The sequence below is a fragment of the Cydia amplana genome, chromosome 25, assembly GCF_948474715.1.
Source record: "Cydia amplana chromosome 25, ilCydAmpl1.1, whole genome shotgun sequence".
NCBI classification, from domain to species: domain Eukaryota; kingdom Metazoa; phylum Arthropoda; class Insecta; order Lepidoptera; family Tortricidae; genus Cydia; species Cydia amplana.
Genome location: NC_086093.1, coordinates 340,854 through 359,958, shown reverse-complemented (window position 1 = coordinate 359,958; position 19,105 = coordinate 340,854). Strand labels below are relative to the sequence as shown.

The 19,105-nt window shown below is 43.5% G+C and overlaps 2 protein-coding genes and 1 long non-coding RNA gene across 3 annotated transcripts in view; 2 read left to right on the top strand and 1 right to left on the bottom strand.

Moving 5' to 3' along the window:
• The window catches only part of LOC134659572 (uncharacterized), a 145,370-nt gene that overhangs the window by 22,775 nt on the left and 103,490 nt on the right, over positions 1-19,105 (top strand). The window lies entirely within an intron of this gene.
• The window catches only part of LOC134659540 (transcription initiation factor TFIID subunit 10-like), a 125,907-nt gene that overhangs the window by 44,372 nt on the left and 62,430 nt on the right, over positions 1-19,105 (bottom strand). The window lies entirely within an intron of this gene.
• Positions 1-19,105, top strand: part of LOC134659554 (kinesin-like protein KIF3A) — a 46,460-nt gene that overhangs the window by 15,562 nt on the left and 11,793 nt on the right. Inside the window, exons 3-7 of the mRNA XM_063515220.1 lie at positions 10,612-10,817; positions 11,925-12,055; positions 13,320-13,519; positions 15,995-16,192; positions 18,326-18,456. Of these exons, the coding sequence (XP_063371290.1) occupies positions 10,612-10,817; positions 11,925-12,055; positions 13,320-13,519; positions 15,995-16,192; positions 18,326-18,456 (866 nt within the window). The remainder of the gene's footprint in view (positions 1-10,611; positions 10,818-11,924; positions 12,056-13,319; positions 13,520-15,994; positions 16,193-18,325; positions 18,457-19,105) is intronic.

Below are 19,105 nucleotides of genomic sequence, written 5' to 3'. Positions count from 1 at the left end.
AAAGACCCAACTATATAGCCTCCTGACGACTTGGTATCAAAATTTTGATAGGTAGTTTATTAAACTGTGTCAAGTTGACAAAAAGTCAAAACCTGCGGGCTCAGCACGGTTCCATTTTTATCGACTATCACTATGCCCGTCACTTTCGCACTTACATACTTGTTAGAACGTGACAGGCATCACAGGCATGGTGACAAATGATAAAAATGTGACCGTGCTACTAGGGTTGATTGAGGGAGGCATTGACGTATATTAAAACTAAATAAAACTTACACTATGAGCTAACAGCATATGTATGTATACTATTTACCTATGATTACGTATATAACGTGTATTATATCTGTATTGTATGTTTTTTCATAAACTGTTTTAGGTTCCAAATGTATTAGGTATTTTTGTTCAGTCAGCAGCAGAAGTTGCTAAGCGGGCGAGGTGTTCAAAATGATCTTGACGCGACTTTATTGTTAAGGTTACCTATAAGAGCGTGTCCAGGTAATTGTGAACACCTGGCCCGCGTAGCAACTTCTGCTACTGACTGTTCCTAAAGTTTTAAGGGCGCTTTAAAAACAACTATCATGTCATGCCATTTTTTTTTTAATATAAATATCTACTAAAATATGTACTATAAAACTATTAAAGTAAAACTTTGTTAGCAGTAATATTAGCCACCTTTTATTTTTCTTTGTGCTTATAGCTGCAATGCAACATCCAAACATGATGTCCATCAATCAGGACCGCTCGGGCGGGGCCGCGGGCCGTGCCCCAGTTTCCCGACCCGACCTATTTGCGACGCCCTAATATAATAATTTACTGCTCCTATTTACCCACTGCTACTAGGACATGGCTAATAAGTACCTAATATAATAACACAGTGATCTCTTGCATACATATTGTGTCTTTGTTGCCAGATTTTTGACATAATCTTGAGAATAGAACTCGCTCAGTCTGACTCAGTTTTACAAGTATTAAGTCAGTATTTTGTAGAGATGCGCCGAATAGTGGTTTTGGTCGAATACCGAATATTCGGCCCCAAGGCCCTCGGCCGAAGAATATAGAAGAAATAGAAGAATATTCGGCATGACATGCGATCATTTTAAGTCACAATTATTAATTATGAAAACTGATCGCCAACAAAGCACGTTTGCTAGATACCTGTATTTTTTGTTGAACAGAATTTATGAATGTAGTGATTACCACTGATTACCAGTCCGCCGGACGATCTCGGACTGTCAGTTAGAACAAAAAGTTGACAGTTCCGAACAACTGACAGGCCGATACCGTCCGGCGGACTGGTAATCAATCAAGCCGGCTTCCCACGGACCGTGTTAATTACAGGCCAGGCCGGATCGCGCCACGCCTGTGGATGCCAGTGCGGTTGATTAAGCCGGCTTCCCACGGCCCGTTTTTTCGCAGATCTGACCGCGCCTCTACAGGCCGACAGATCGTGGGAACGGTCGCATCCGACGAGGCCTGTGCGCTGTCCCAGGTGAAATGAACCGACGCAGACGCGCCCCTACAGGCACCGTCGCGGCGCGCCGCGACGCGCCTTTGAAGTTACAGACTCCCGACGGATCGGACGGGTGACGACAGGCCTCGTCGGATGCGACTGTTCCCACGATCTTCGGCCTGTAGAGGCGCGGTCAGATCTGTGAAAAAACGGGCCGTGGGAAGCCGGCTTAACCGCACAGGCATCCACAGGCGTGGCGCGATCCGGCCTGGCCTGTAATAAACACGGGCCGTGGGAAGCCGGCTTCAGTGGGCCCCAAAGTCAATCAAATCAAAATCAGACCCCCGATGAAAATAAAATATCTTGTAATCAACAAATGCTCAAAACGGGCCTTCGTATTTAACAACTTTCCAAAAATACGTTTTAAATATTAAATAGGTATAGGTTTATACTTACTTACCTAGTTTATGGCTTTTTTTTTATTGTGTAATTTTTCTTTTTAGGTAGGTGCATCAGATATTTAGTATTAGGCCGAATAGTAGGCAAAATTCGGCCGAATACCGAATATTCGGCAAAGTAGCTGAATACCGAATAGTTGCCGAATATTCGTGGCATCTTTGTGTTTGAAGGGCCATGATTTTTTTCGGCGCTTACGTTTTGGCTCCGTGGTACAGGTTTAATTTTGTTAACTTCTTCCCTTGTTAGCCTCTGGATGTAGCTCTAAACTTACTGAAATTGGGTACTAATAATGTTGCCAGCGTCGGAGTTTTTCTTTTTTTTTTAGCTTTGTATTTCGCGACGTTCTAAGGCAGAACTGAAGACAACTACAATAGTTTACCACGGACTAAGTACTTCATATAATCAGGATAGAACTTCACTTCAGGTAAGTTCGTTTAATCCTGTAATTGTGACAATTTCAATGTTTGCTATCTTCTCTTACTTCTCTATAGTACCATCGCCCACACTGTTAACTGTCCATCGATGGACCTTATGCCGTTTGTAATAAGGCCCACCGATGGACAATTAAGTGTTGCTGTTTTTACAGTCAGCAGCAATAGTTCCTAAGCGGGCGAGGTGTTCAAAATTACCTTAACGCGCTCTTATTCTCTTAACGATAAAGTCGCGTCGAGATCATTTTGAACACCTCGCCCGCTTAGCAACTGCTGACTGTACCTAATAATATCTCAATGTCAAAAACGATATCTCTATGATCAGAAACAGTTTCCAATAAAGAGTAATTTATGTATCACTAGCGACCCGCCCCGGCTTCGCACGGGTTAACAAATTATACATAAACCTTCCTCTTGAATCACTATCTATATAAAAAAACCGCATTAAAATCCGTTGCGTAGTGTTAAAGATCTAAGCATACATACCGACAGACAGCGGGAAGCGACTTTGTTTTATACTATGTAGTGATTTAGCCTGAAAACACGCAAACTAGGCGTGTAGTTTAAGTACGTCATCATTTCTTCGTAGGCTAGGTTCAGGCACGTCACGGTCCTAGAACAAAACCTAGGTACAGGCGCCATCGCCATCAGATAAATCGGAGCTGCCACAAGGTGCTCAAAAATATCTGAACACGCACTTGCGCGTGACAATAGAGGCGTGTTCAGATATTTGTGAGCACCTTGGCCGCTCCGATATATCTGATGGCGAATGTACATAACCCTAAGTACATAAAACAGCGTCTATTGAATAATGGAGATAAGTGATAATGCGTCGCGGCCTTGGCGAGTACGCTCACGGCCGATTCAAAATGGCCGCCACTACGCCCTGATTATACTATTTATACTAGACCGTATCTCGTTGGAACAAGGTATAATATCAGTCGAAAAAACTCCAATCGAACAGCGATATACACTGACTATTAGTGCACCGTATCTAGTTGGAATAAGGTTGGAAATGAGTTGAATTTCAAGCGTTGTGGCGTTGCTATGAGAGTTATAATTGAGTACCAAACTAATACATGCGCGTAGTAAATAACCTTGGGAGTTAGACGCTGGGACTTTTAAATATTGCGATAGGAAATTACATTTAGGAGTCGGAGTACAGTCGCCATCAGATATATCGGGGCAGCCGAGGTGCTCACATATATCTGAACACGCACTCTAACGCCTTGAAAATAGAGGAATTAATTAACTGAATAGTAGATTGTTAACCAAGGGATGAAAGGCACTCATTTCTGCCGAGGTTGTTTGGTGCTCGAACGTAGTGAGAGCGCCAAATAGTCCGAGGCTGAAATGATACCTTTCACCCGAGTTAACCACTCTACTTTTCATTTCGAATACTTACGAGGAAAGTAAAATGCATGTGTTTTTTTAAAAACATTACTAAATATAAAATTTTATAGTAAATCTTGAAGATATACACCGTGTTTTTTTGATTTCCGTTAATTTCAAGGGTGCATTCCTGAGCTTAAATTAAGTAACTCTCTCAAAGACACCGATATTCCAATTAACTCCATTTTGGAGATAATCAATAATTTATTTTTTTCCTATAAGGCCTAAAGCGTGTACACTTGCCTTAGGGCCGGTTTACATATTGATTAGTGTTTAGAATGAGTTCATACATTTGCTACTAAACTTAAGTACAATCTCGGTCGATCGATGTTCGAAATGACATTGATATGTCACAGATTTCAATTGTTTGGTTGAGTTAAATGTAATACCCGTGTTACAACAACGCTATATGCTACATTTAATTACTTTTTAAACTATTTTTTTTGTAAAAAAACAAAAAAAATTTTTTTTTGAAAATTAACTATGCCATTTAGTTCTCTTAAACGTACTTAACCATACCCCGAAGTTAACGGAATTCAATAAAAACACGGTGTATATACTTTCAATTAACAATTTAGGCAAAAGTATCGTTATTTATGAAATGGAGAGTTAAAATAAATATGAGAATGGAAATTGTATAACAAATCCATTTAAACCCAAATTTCAGTGCTTATCGTAAACAACATAAAATCGTTCTTGGAACAGTTGGAAGTTGGAAGTTCCAACTTGGAACGTAGAATGCTATAGTGCAGAAACGTATCATTTCCTGCACACCTTTTAGAACAACAATGACCCTCTTTCAGAGCATGAGAAATCATCCATAATTCAGGAACAAATATTTGTGATGAACACAAATAAATGCCCTTGCCAGGGTTTGAACCCCGGACCTCCTGCAGATACAACGACAACATAAAATTGATCACTTAGATATCTTAGTTAGATGATGAACCATCACCAGTTGGTAGATTGTAGGCAATAAATGTGTTATTGGGGCGCTCCAAATAGGTCAGGCCGGGGAACTAGGCCACGCTCCAAAAAGACCTACCTACTAGCCCCGATGCAGTGGAGTTTGTCTAGTGATCAATGTTTTATTTATACACATGAATAGAATGAATAAATGCCCTTGCCAGGGTTTGAACCCCGGACCTCCTGCAGATACAACGACAACATAAAATTGATCACTTAGATGTCTTAGTTAGATGATGAACCATCACCAGTTGGTAGATTGTAGGCAATAAATGTGTTATTGGGGCGCTCCAAATAGGTCAGGCCGGGGAACTAGGCCACGCTCCAAAAAGACCTACCTACTAGCCCCGATGCAGTGGAGTTTGTCTAGTGATCAATGTTTTATTTATTTTAATACACATGAATAGCAAACGATCTGCAATGTTTAATTTAGTTTATTCTGATCGTACTTATAATAAAATTGCATAAGAATTTGCGGCAGGAAAGAAAATAGGTAAAAACATTTCGCTCCTAATTCTTATAATAATCAAAAAACCGGACAAGTGCGAGTCGGACTCGCCCACCGAGGGTTCCGTAGTTTTTAGCAGGTATTTGTTGTTATAGCTGCAACAGAAATACACCATCTGTGGAAATTTCAACTGTCTAGCTTGAGATACAGCCTGGTGACAGACAGACGGACAGAGGAGTCTAGACATCAGGTCCCGTTTTTACCCTTTGGGTATGGAACCCTAAAAATCGAAAAGAGAAACGATACAGCTCTGGTCAATATGCATAAAATTATGTAAAAATATTGTCAATAATGTAGAGAGGAAAATGGGGACTACATTTGTATGGAAAAGGGCGTTTTTTTTTTGTTGTCCCCTACACTTTTTTTTCAAATTTGGGATTTTTTATGTTATTTCTACTCAGAATCACGAGCTCTTTCTATCCTAATAGGAGAAAAAAAAGTGACCTAAGGTTTTTATTTCCATTCCGTCACCATTTTTCATAGACTTTGTATGGCGGTCGCATAATGGAAAGATCGAAAAATGTATGGATTTATCTCCTATTAGGATAGAAAGAGCTCGTGTTTCCGAGTAGAAATAACATAAAAAATCCCAAATTTGAAAAAAAGTGTAGGGGACAACAAAAAAAAAACGCCCAAAAGCGGTCGTCCCCTTTCCTCTTAACTTAACCAACTAAACTAAACCAACACTATTTGAGACGCAGACGATTAAAATTTAACAAACAGTACATAACTGTAGTAAGTAGCTAACACCTGCCGCAATAGATGGCATTGTGGTGTCCTCGGCTACTTCCGCAACAGCAACCTTGCACACTACGTAGTCACTAGCTGAACCTTATCTCAATGCAGTAAGGTTTAAAACAACTCAGTTAATTTATGGTACCATCGTGACGACGCACTAGGTAGTTACTATTTGAACTTTATGTCGATGCAGTAAGGTTGATAATTGATTTATTTGTTCAGATAACTGTCGACCATGGTGTTGCCGCGGCTGTTGGTTTTACAATGGTATTTAGAATTACATAAACTTGGTAAGAATGATAACTCGCCTTGAGTCTAAAGCCCGTCACAGACTGAGCGATAATAATATATACCAAAAGATATCTTATACTTCGCTGGTGGCCTAGCGGTAAGAGCGTGCGACTTGCAATCCGGAGGTCGCGGGTTCGAACCCCGGCTCGTACCAATGAGTTTATCGGAACTTATGTACGAAATATCGTTTGATATTTACTTACCAGTCGCTTTTCGGTAAAGGAAACATCGTGAAACCAGACTAATCCCAATAAGGCCTAGTTTCCCCTCTGGGTTGGAAGTTCAGATCGCAGTCGCTTTCGTAAAAGCTAGTCCCCACGCCAATTCCTGGGATTAGTTGCCAAGCGGACCCCAGGCTCCCTTGAGCAGTGGCAAAAATGCCTGGACAATGCGAGGAAGATGATTATATCTTGTACTTCTTATAGCAAGGCATCTTATGATATATCTTACGTACTATTTACTACAGGCCTATGTATAGAGACTGCAGTCTTCACCACACTCGTCCGTCATTGGCCTAGTTTCAGCGCCGAGGCTGCGTTGCCCCGGATTGTATGGTTACCTATATTTGTTCTATTTTTTCATATTTTTTACATGGTTTTTACAATTCTAAATCAGTGTTACGGCCGCCCGTCACTGTTAGGCCGCGGTTCCACCAGAGATGTGCGAGGTTGCATAGCGAGGAATATGTCTGTTAATAATAATAACATTAATAACTCTATTGGTTTGGTAGTCACTTCATTCACCTATCTTCGCGGATATGGCTATTTCCCACTCTGTGAGGTATAAAATAAATGTAAATTGATGATGATGATGATGATGACGCCAGACAATGGGCGCAGGTATCCATATCCACTGTCTTTGTCTAACAAGAATGTGATGTCATCGGTGAAATGGTCCGGATTTTCAGAAATAAGTACTACCTTTAATACTTACTACGTCTGTGGCAAACAAGCAAGCCTGGTAAGCGGTCACCGTAGCTTGTGCTTGCAACTCCAGGGGTGTCACATGCGCATCGTTTTTAAAGGCTCTTTAAAAACCTGTACACTCCTTTAAATAAGTCTTGGTCTAACTCTAAGTACAGTCGCCATTTTCAAGGCGTTCGATTGCGTGTTCAGATATTTTTGAGCACCTTGGCCGCTGCGATGGCGACTACCAAGTACTATGTTTAAAATAACACCGTAATACATAATATTATACTATTTGACATGATCACTATAATAAAACTGCTACTTTATACATAAGGATTACTAATTCTAATTACTATACAAACAGACCCATTTATTCCTCTCGAGTGTATTTCCTAATCCTACAGTCTTGTTACACAGAAACAAAAGACTGAATTCATCAAAACGTGCATCCACGATCGATACTCGCATCTCTTTGTTCTCGCGTCCCCCTCACTCCAGCGCGGTGTGTGCGAGTGCGAGCGAGACGGCTGCGACCTACATGGTCGGCCGAGTAACCTAGTTGGATTGGAAGTGGCACACGCCTTGATATCTGACCCTGCACGTGGTAGTACTGGTAGTAGTATAGTTTTTACACTAGTATAAGTATAGTCAGCATCTAATACAAGTGACCAGTATTTGTCATGCTACTTCGGTCAACCTCAGTACTTTTTGTACCGAGACTGACTGACAAGACACGTTCGTACGTTTCCGTAAAGCTATGTATCTATGTTTACGTCACCCTAGGCCCGTAAAGCTTTGGATTCCTCCGAAAACGGTGCCGTCATATGACGGCCGTCATATAGCGGCAGCAAAAGGCGGCCGTCTTTACGGTGGCGACATGTGGAAAGTACCACGGCGTCATAACACACCGTCATCCACCAAGGTCAAAGCGGCAAATTTGAAAAATGTAGGCGCGATGGGATAACTTCCCATAGAAAATTTGAATTTCGCGCCTTTTCCTACTAACAAGATTTGCTTGATCATCTATAATTTACTTGGAGGATGAAATATCATCAGAAGAGGAAAATAATCGTAGTACGGAATCATTTATTCAAATCTCGTGTCATTTATTAAAAATGGCGTCACCGCTATCTAATAAAACGTTCACGAAACTATCGACAAGGTCATGACGGCCGTCATCTTACGTTACGTTGACAATCAACGTAACGTAACGCCGTCTAGGAAACCGCGCCATCTTGTTTACATAGACAACGTTCTAGTGACGTCAGTCAACGCTATATAGCGGCCGTAATATGACGGCACCGTTTTCGGAGGAATCCAAAGCTTAAGTGGGTTTTTCTCCCCGCTACTCGAGGAGAAAATATCGCTTCCTGGCCAAGGCAAGACGTAAAACTTTAGACAAACCACGGGCGGTAATTCGTAAAGCCCCAGATCGCATATTTATGGCCCTCGCCTTCGGTTCGGGCCACAAACACCTGCGATCTGGAGCATTCACGAATTCACCTCCCTAGGTATGTACTGTACTATAACATTCAATGAAAATAATAAAAATGTTTATAAGAATTGTTGTTTTAGTATCTAACTACATACCCTAATACCTTGTCCCTATACACGTTTCACATAATATGCTCAAGTAAATGCTAATACCACACAAAGTAAGTAGGTAAATAGCCTTGATGAATCTGGGTTCGAATCCCGGTCAGATATGTATGCGTCTGGCTGGCATAGGCCGACCTCCACACGGAAACAGTGCTAGTATTTTAGAAAATGTCAAGAGCAAATGTGACGTTATCTATGAAAAGGGACCTCATTGTCGATGGCGCTTACGCCAATATTAACGATGCTCCGATACAAATACAATGCCGCCCGACGCTGTGCGGCGTAAGCGCCATCGACAATAAGGTCCCTTTTCATCATAGATAATGCCCCAAATGATCAATGCCCCGGTAATTTAGCCACGAATCACGAATAAAGGCTCTCTATTCTATTCTAGATAGCAATGCAATAATTTAATAATTGAGATATAAGCACCATACTCGAATACCTATATCGGATTATTAATAGTACGAAAAGTATGAAATTCGCAACGAGTGGCGATAAATTTTGACACGACGAAATTGAAACACGACCGAAGGGAGTGTTTTAAATCGCCACTCGTTGCGAATTACCTTTTCGCACGTGTATTGTACAATACATATGGCCCTTTAAATTTTCGACATAGGCAATGTATTGTGGGTTTGTGGGTAACTACCGCACTATAGGGCGTAAAATCTAGATGAACTGTAGGTTCTTAGAAAAGCAACATTATAGGCACTGGCTGATAGTCGTTTATATTTTCTTAAAAGCTCTTCTTGCAAGATCAGACGTTGACTTAAGCAAGGTGCTGACGTGGCGTTCCGAGAATGCATATGTCAGCAGAAATAAGAGGTTGAGGCCGAAAATTATAAACAATAAGGTACAGTTAGCATCACACCTTTGCTACCATAGAAATAAGATACTTATATACTAGCGACCCGCCCCGGCTTCGCACGGGTTACAAAACCTTAACAAATTATACACCTAAACCTTCCCCAAGAATCACTCTATTGATAGGTGAAAACTGCATGAAAATCGGTTAAGTAGTTTTTGAGTTTATCGCGAAAATACACACACAAACAGACAGACGCGGCAGCGGAGTTTGTTTTATAAGGTGTAAGTAGTGATTTGAATTAGCTGTCACTATTTGATGCTGAATGTAACTTCAACTACCGTCAGGTATAGGGGAGCGGCTAGGGTGCTTAAAAATATCAGAACGTCTAACCATTAAAATAGATGGCGCTGTGTCCGAATTGTGGTACAGTCGCTGTCAAATATATCGGAGCGGCCAAGGTGCTCACAAATATCTGAACAAGAACATATTGTACAAAATGCATTCTATCCAATGCATTGTCATCAGATCACGAAGTGTTAGGTTTTGATACTTTTGATAGGATAGTGTGGATTTAATATCGTCAGGTGACACCCAAAACTCACTAATTACTAAACAAAAATCAACCTTATTTCGGTATTAATATGGTTCATTACGGCTATTAACTTGTGGTAGTAATTAGTGAGTTTTGGTTGTCACCTGACGTTATATTTATTCAAAAACCAAGATCTTTAGGACTTTCTTTGGTATAAATATATACATATATTATATCTATTGTATATACCTAAACATGATCTGCAGCATACTAAAACACAACTCTGTTGTTAAGAGAACAAGTTCAAATAAATTTAGCCCCTTATAGCTACAGAAACTAATAAAGGTGGTACATTTTCCATTTTTTGGTGTATTTCCATTTGTCCCTGTCGACAGATGGGAAATAGACCATTCATATTAATTATTCTCACCACTCCCTGTCTTATCCATGGCGGCAGTTCATGTGGAAACAACATGTTTCTCTTTAGTAAAAAAAGTATAACTCAAAAATATAAAAATAACATTCCCAGATGGACATCTACGTGCAAACAGCTAGCCCGATCGTCGAGCAAGTCCTGAAGGGATACAACGGCACCATCTTCGCGTACGGCCAGACTGGCACCGGCAAGACGTACACCATGGCCGGGGCCACGGCCGCGCCCGAGCTAAGAGGCATAATACCCAACTCGTTCGCACATATCTTCAGTCATATCGCCACGGCTAAGGATGATGAGAAGTGAGTATAATACGCCGTGATGCCTATAGGCATCATACATTACATAAGGTACTATCGTCGTCTACGGCCAGACTGGCACCGGCAAGACGTACACCATGGCCGGGGCCACGGCCGCGCCTGAGCTAGAAGGCATCATACCGAACTCGTTCGCACATATCTTCAGTCATATCGCCACCGCTAAGGATGATGAGAAGTAAGTGTAACAATTGTAACATATTATGGTGCCTTAAGGCATCATACATAAAGAGAACATCATACGGCCAGGCGGGCACCGGCAAAACGAACACTATAATATGGCCGGCGCCACGGCCGCGCCCGAGCTGCGAGGCGTCATATCGAACTCGTTTGCGCTTATATTCAGTCATATGACGCCACGGCTAAGGACGATGAAAAGTGAAAAGTAAGTGTGGTGTGATGCCTTAAGACGAAAGCGGAGGACCCGCGCGAAATCGCCTCTTCATACAAACGTAGTCCTTATTTTTCTCCCCGGATATTAATTATTGAAAATATTTTGACACAATTTATTGTATATCAACCACAGCTATATATATGTTTGATTGTAATATGTCGTGTAAGGGAGTGTAATATGTCGCGATGCCTTAAGGCATCATACACTATAACGGTTACATAGTCGCCTACGGCCAAACGGGCACCGCCAACACATACCTACAGCCGTGCTTTTAGGTCCGAGGCATACCATTATATGTATATCCCTAGATTTATCAATTCATTTTGCATGATTTATAAAAACTTCCGACCATCTTGTGCCATGGACAAATCGAGGGGGACTTTTTGACTAGGCTTAAGCTAGTCTTAAGTCCTACCTTAGGCCTTAGGCCAGGGGACGCCATAAGCCTTCAGTAAGAAAGTGCATATGCTCGGAAAAATTCGACCTATGCAGCTGTGGCCCGGTGGCCGAGTGGCAACAGGCACCTGCCGCGATAGGAGAGGACGCTGGTTCGATTCCTGGGTCACTTTTCCTTAGTACCATATGACGTTTATTTCAGTTTGTAGTCTTAAGTTGTTATTGATTTTTGTATTTTTATTTTTATATTGACTTTTATTGAATAAAATTTAAAACTTCTGACTAAATATTGTTTGTGAAAGGTTCCTGGTGTGCGTGACGTATCTGGAGATCTACAATGAAGAGGTGCGGGACCTGCTGGGGAACAACCCGCACCAGTCACTCGAAGTGAAGGAGAGACCGGACATCGGGGTCTTCGTCAAGGACCTCACAGGTGAGTGCCGTCACAGAATCACTACATAGTACATATAGGAGGATTCGGCCGGGATAAAAAAAAAAAGTCATTTATTGTCGCAAAACACAGTAACAAAATAAAACAAACAAGGAAAAAGAAAAAAGACACAATAAGCACATAAGTCCAATAGGGTTGCTGACTGTATAAATATATATAAAAAAAAAAATTTAAACTGTTTATTTCAGTAAAAAGACATTGTATTGCATAGTAAACTTAACTACTAATCTTAACTTAAAAAGATTTTTGAGTTAAGGAGTCTTAAATTATTTACAAATTCATTTTTAATGGTTAGGTACATAGTAGACAAGACCGTAATTAAGTGATTTCGGTGCACTGCTGTGGTGTATATGTTTACGTGTAGACGTTTCGCATCAAGGTCAAATGAGACGAGCGTCTTCAAAGTTCTTTACGCCCATATTAACACGAGAACGCCATTCTGGCCGCTGAGAAGCAAACTCTTCCCATTTACACTTATATCTGCCCCACCTGCGATAGAGTTTTTAAAAGTGAATTCGGCTTTGCCAGCCATATCAGAGCTCACATATACATAGTATAAAACAAAATCGCTTCCCGCTGTCTGTCTGTCCCTATGTATGCTTTGATCTTTAAAACTACGCAACGGATTTTGATGCGGTTTTTTGACTTTCAAAAGGAAGGTTTATGTATAATTTTTTAACCCGGGCGAAGCCGGGGCGGGTCGTTAGTGTATCATAAAGTGTGAACGTAAAGGACTGTCTCATTTAAAACCTAGACAGAGAAAATCATACTATCTTTGTCTTACACTAGTACTAGCACCCAAAAGAAAACGATTAGTATCGTTTTTAGGGTTCCGTACCCAAAGGGTAAAAACGGGACCCTATTACTAAGACTCCGGTGTCCGTCCGTCCGTCTGTCACCAGGCTGTATTTCACGAACCGTGATAGCTAGACAGTTGAAATTTTCACATATGATGTATTTCTGTTGCCGCTATAACAACAAATACTAGAAACAGAATAAAATAAAGATTTAAGTGGGGCTCCCATACAATAAACGTGATTTTTGACCGAAGTTAAGCAACGTCGGGCGGGGTCAGTACTTGGATGGGTGACCGTTTTTTTGCTTGTTTTTTTTGCTTGTTTTGCTCTTTTTTTGTTGATGGTGCAGAATCCTCCGTGCGCGAGTCCGACTCGCACTTGGCCGGTTTTTTTGTTCTCATTTACTGACAATTTGGTTTGACCAACTATATTTATTCTTTCATCCTCAGGCTACGTGGTCCACAACGCAGACGAGCTCGAGAAGATCATGTTCGTGGGCAACAAGAACCGGCACATCGGCGCCACCGCCATGAACACGGAGTCTTCTAGAAGCCACGCCATCTTCTCTATCACCGTAGAAAGCAGCAAGAAAGGGGCCGACAAAAAGGCTCATGTCAAGATGGGGAAACTACATCTCGTGGACCTTGCCGTGAGTTTATTACAGTACAGCATCCGCTTAAGTCTCTCTTTCCCGCTTAAAACGCTCTTTCCCGCTTAAGACGCTCTTTCTCGTTTAATACATTCTTTCCTTCTTAAGACGCTCTGTCCTGCGCGACGCGCTTTTGGCGTGGTCACTTTAGAATCGTCTTAAGCGACTTAATATACATGATTAGAGTCACCGTAGCCGGCAAGTCCAGAGGTGTCACATGCACGTTGCCCCTAAGAACTAAAGTGAGTAAGCCATTTCCGTGGCCTCTAGCCGCCACATCGACGCCACCGCCATGAACACAGAGTCTTCTAGAAGTCACGCCATCTTCTCTATCACCGTAGAAAGCAGCAAGAAGGGGGCCGACAAAAAGGCTCATGTCAAGATGGGGAAACTACATCTCGTGGACCTTGCCGTGAGTTTATTACAGTACAGCATCCGCTTAAGTCGCTCTTTCCCGCTTTAGGACGTGTTTTCCCGCTTAAAACGCTCTTTCCCGCTTAAGACGCTCTTTCCCGTTTAATACACTCTTTCCTTCTTAAGACGCTCTGTCCTGCGTGACGCGCTTTTGGCGTGGTCACTTTAGAATCGTCTTAAGCGACTTAATATACATAGATAGAGTATAATAGCTAGGCAGAATCTTCTAAGCGGTCACCGAGGCCGGCAAGTCCAGAGGTGTCACATGCACGTTGCCCCTAAGAACTAAAGTGAGTAAGTCATGTCCGTGGCCTCTAGCCACCGCCATGAACACGGAGTCTTCTAGAAGCCACGCCATCTTCTCTATCACCGTAGAAAGCAGCAAGAAGGGGCCGACAAAAAGGCTCATGTCAAGATGGGGAAACTACATCTCGTGGACCTTGCCGTGAGTTTATTACAGTACAGCATCCGCTTAAGTCGCTCTTTCCCGCTTTAGGACGTGTTTTCCCGCTTAAAACGCTCTTTCCCGCTTAAGACGCTCTTTTCCATTTAATACATTCTTTCCTTCTTAAGACGCTCTGTCCTGCGCGACGCGCTTTTGGCGTGGTCACTTTAGAATCGTCTTAAGCGACTTAATATACATGATTAGAGTCACCGTAGCCGGCAAGTCCAGAGGTGTCACATGCACGTTGCCCCTAAGAACTAAAGTGAGTAAGCCATGTCCGTGGCCTCTAGCCACCGCCATGAACACGGAGTCTTCTAGAAGCCACGCCATCTTCTCTATCACCGTAGAAAGCAGCAAGAAAGGGGCCGACAAAAAGGCTCATGTCAAGATGGGGAAACTACATCTCGTGGACCTTGCCGTGAGTTTATTACAGTACAGCATCCGCTTAAGTCGCTCTTTTCCGCTTTAGGACGTGTTTTCCCGCTTAAAACGCTCTTTCCCGCTTAAGACGCTCTTTTCCATTTAATACATTCTTTCCTTCTTAAGAAGCTCTGTCCTGCGAGACGCGCTTTTGGCGTGGTCACTTTAGAATCGTCTTAAGCGACTTAATATACATAGATAGAGTATAATAGCTAGGCAGAATCTTCTAAGCGGTCACCGAGGCCGGCAAGTCCAGAGGTGTCACATGCACGTTGCCCCTAAGAACTAAAGTGAGTAAGCCATGTCCGTGGCCTCTAGCCACCGCCATGAACACAGAATCTTCTAGAAGCCACGCCATCTTCTCTATCACTGTAGAAAGCAGCAAGAAGTGGGCCGACAAAAAGGCTCATGTCAAGATGGGGAAACTACATCTCGTGGACCTTGCCGTGAGTATTTCTTTATTTGGAAATAGCTGTAAGGGTATACACTAGCGTCTTGCGCGCCGGCGTCTAGTCAGCGCTATGGAAAATGGCGCCGATGTGCAGTTGCGTTGCGTCGAGCAGCAGCCATAGAGTTGACTAGACGCTGACGCTCGGGAGACGCTAGTGTGGGGTGGCTCTAACGGTTTATTGGCTTCAAATAACCTGTGTAAAAGAATCACTAGCAGAAAGAAATATATAAGAAATAGACAACGAGAAATCCACGGAAGAACGAAAGAGCGCGCCGCGCTCGAGAAATCTATTGGATTTATTATTCGGTCTCATTACTACAAAATGTGCGAGTTGAATTTAAACTGTCGTTAGTGAAAATCGAGACCTAGGCTCTCCGAAACAAGTCGCACGAGCGACTGAAAATACCGTATAATTAGCTTAGTGTTCTGTCAGCATTTCCAAAAAGTTTGAAAACATTTGAAAGCTCGACGAACATTTTATAAAAGGATAAAACGCACGTGTCAGCTACCTGTGTATATAAGCTGCCTGTGCATTCATATATAATAAAATAAAAGTTGTAGGAAATTTCAGGAAAATCTTACTGAAAAAAAAAGGATGTTTTCATCTTGGAAATGGTCAATTTCGATTATACAAATCAAAAAGGGTTTTCTGAAATTTTCCCATGTGAAACTTTCGCAATTTTGCAAACAGACAACGCATTTTCGGTGTCAAGCCCAATATTTGAGATTTCTTCCTTATTCCCAGGGCTCCGAGCGGCAAAGCAAGACGCAAGCCACCGGCACGCGGCTCAAAGAAGCGACCAAGATCAACCAGTCTCTGTCCGTGCTCGGCAACGTCATCTCGGCCCTGGTCGACGGCAAGAGCACCCACATACCCTACCGGAACTCCAAGCTCACCAGGCTGCTGCAAGACTCGCTCGGAGGCAACTCCAAGACCGTCATGGTAAGTACACCCATACTGTCCGTGAAACACACACATTCGACCAGTCCCCGTCCGTGAAACACACACATTCAACCAGTCCCTGTCCGTGAAACACACACATTCAACCAGTCCCTGTCCGTGCTCGGCAACGTCATCTCGGCCCTGGTCGATGGCAAGAGCACGCACATCCCCTACCGGAACTCCAAGCTCACCAGGCTGCTGCAGGACTCGCTCGGAGGCAACTCCAAGACCGTCATGGTAAGTACATCCATACTGTCCGTGAAACAGACACATTCCACCAGTCCCTGTCCGTGAAACACACACATTCAACCAGTCCCTGTCCGTGAAACACACACATTCAACCAGTCCCTGTCCATGCTCGGGAACGTTTTCTCGGCCCTGGTCGACGGCAAGAGCACCCACATCCCCTACCGGAACTCCAAGCTCACCAGGCTGCTGCAGGACTCGCTCGGAGGGAACTCCAAGACCGTCATGGTAAGTACACCCATACTGTCTATGAAACAGACACATTCCACCAGTCCCTGTCCGTGAAACACACACATTCAACCAGTCCCTGTCCGTGAAACACACACATTCGACCAGGCCCTGTCCGTGAAACACACACATTCAACCAGTCCCTGTCCGTGCTCGGGAACGTCATCTCGGCCCTGGTCGACGGCAAGAGCACCCACATCCCCTACCGGAACTCCAAGCTCACCAGGCTGCTGCAGGACTCGCTCGGAGGCAACTCCAAGACCGTCATGGTAAGTACATCCATACTGTCTATGAAACAGACACATTCCACCAGTCCCTGTTCGTGAAACACACATTCAAGCAGTCCCTGTCCGTGAAACACACACATTCAACCAGTCCCTGTCCGTGAAACACACACATTCAACCAGTCCCTGTCCGTGAAACACACACATTCAACCAGTCCCTGTCCGTGAAACACACACATTCAACCAGTCCCTGTCCGTGAAACACACACATTCAACCAGTCCCTGTCCGTGAAACACATTCAACCAGTCCCTGTCCGTGAAACACACACATTCAACCAGTCCCTGTCCGTGAAACACACACATTCAGCCAGTCCCTGTCCGTGAAACACATTCGACCAGTCCCTGTCCGTGAAACACACACATTCAACCAGTCCCTGTCCGTCCTCGGCAACGTGATCTCGGCCCTGGTCGACGGCAAGAGCACCCACATCCCCTACCGCAACTCCAAGCTCACCAGGCTGCTGCAGGACTCGCTAGGAGGCAACTCCAAGACCGTCATGGTAAGTACATCCATACTGTCTATGAAACAGACACATTCCACCAGTCCCTGTCCGTGAAACACACACATTCAACCAGTCCCTGTCCGTGAAACACACACATTCGACCAGTCCCTGTCCGTGAAACACACACATTCGACCAGTCCCTGTCCGTGAAACACACACATTCGACCAGTCCCTGTCCGTGAAACACACACATTCAACCAGTCCCTGTCCGTGAAACACACACATTCAACCAGTCCCTGTCCGTGAAACTCCAAGACTCGCTCGGAGGCAACTCCAAGACCGTCATGGTAAGTACACCCATACTGTCCGTGAAACACACACATTTGACTAGGAAACTTTGGACACGCGCCTCGATGAAGCCACCAAGCCTAGACCGTTCATTAAAAACCGGCATCTAATTAAATGGCTGAGTAACAGTAACAGCCAGCCAAGTCATTGAGCGCAACGTATAATCAGATGGCTGAACGTCGTGTAGTCATTTACTTAAATTGGATATTGATGATTTTTTAATGATATAGGACAGGGGTCACCAATTTGTTTCTTCAGGGGTCCGGTTCTTAAAATAAAATAACCATCGCGGTCCGTTTCTCCTTGAGTTTATTAAATAAGCAAAAAAATAAAATAGGTCCGCGGTCCGCCATTTGGTGACAACTGATATAGGAAGTAAACGAGCAGACGGATCACTTGATGGTAAGCGATTACCGCCGCCCATGGACACCCGCAACACCGGAGGGGTTGTAAGTGCGCTGCCGGCCTTTAAGATGGGAGTACGCTTTTCTTGAAGTTTAGAAGGTGAAAGGTGGTGATGATGAATTTGTGGCTATTGTTGTTTAATTGTTTCATAATATTAATTTTTAATAATTTTTGTGCAGATTGCAACAATCGGACCGGCGGAGAGTAACTACGTGGAAACAATCAGCACTCTGCGCTACGCCAACCGCGCCAAGAACATCGAGAACAAAACGCACGTCAACAGTGAACCAGGCGACGCTCTACTTACCAGGTATGACACGTTGTAGTGTACGTGTAGATCACAAGTATAGGGCCATGAACATCGAGAACAAAACGCACGTCAACAGTGAACCAGGCGACGCTCTCCTTACCAGGTATGACACGTTGTAGTGTACGTGTAGATCACAACTATAGGGCCATGAACATCGAATACGAGACGCGCGTCAACAGTGAGCCAGGTGTCAACAGTGAACCAGGCGAGGCTCTCCTTACCAGGTATGACACGTTGTAGTATACGTGTAGATCACAACTATAGGGCCATGAACATCGAAAACGAGACGCGCGTCAACAGTGAGTCAGGTGTCAACAGTGAACCAGGCGACGCTCTCCTTACCAGGTATGACACGTTGTAGTGTACGTGTAGATCACAAGTATAGGGCCATGAACATCGAGAACAAAACGCACGTCAACAGTGAACCAGGCGACGCTCTCCTTACCAGGTATGACACGTTGTAGTCTACGTGTAGATCACAACTATAGGGCCATGAACATCGAATACGAGACGCGCGTCAACAGTGAGCCAGGTGTCAACAGTGAACCAGGCGAGGCTCTCCTTACCAGGTATGACACGTTGTAGTGTACGTGTAGATCACAACTATAGGGCCATGAACATCGAAAACGAGACGCGCGTCAACAGTGAG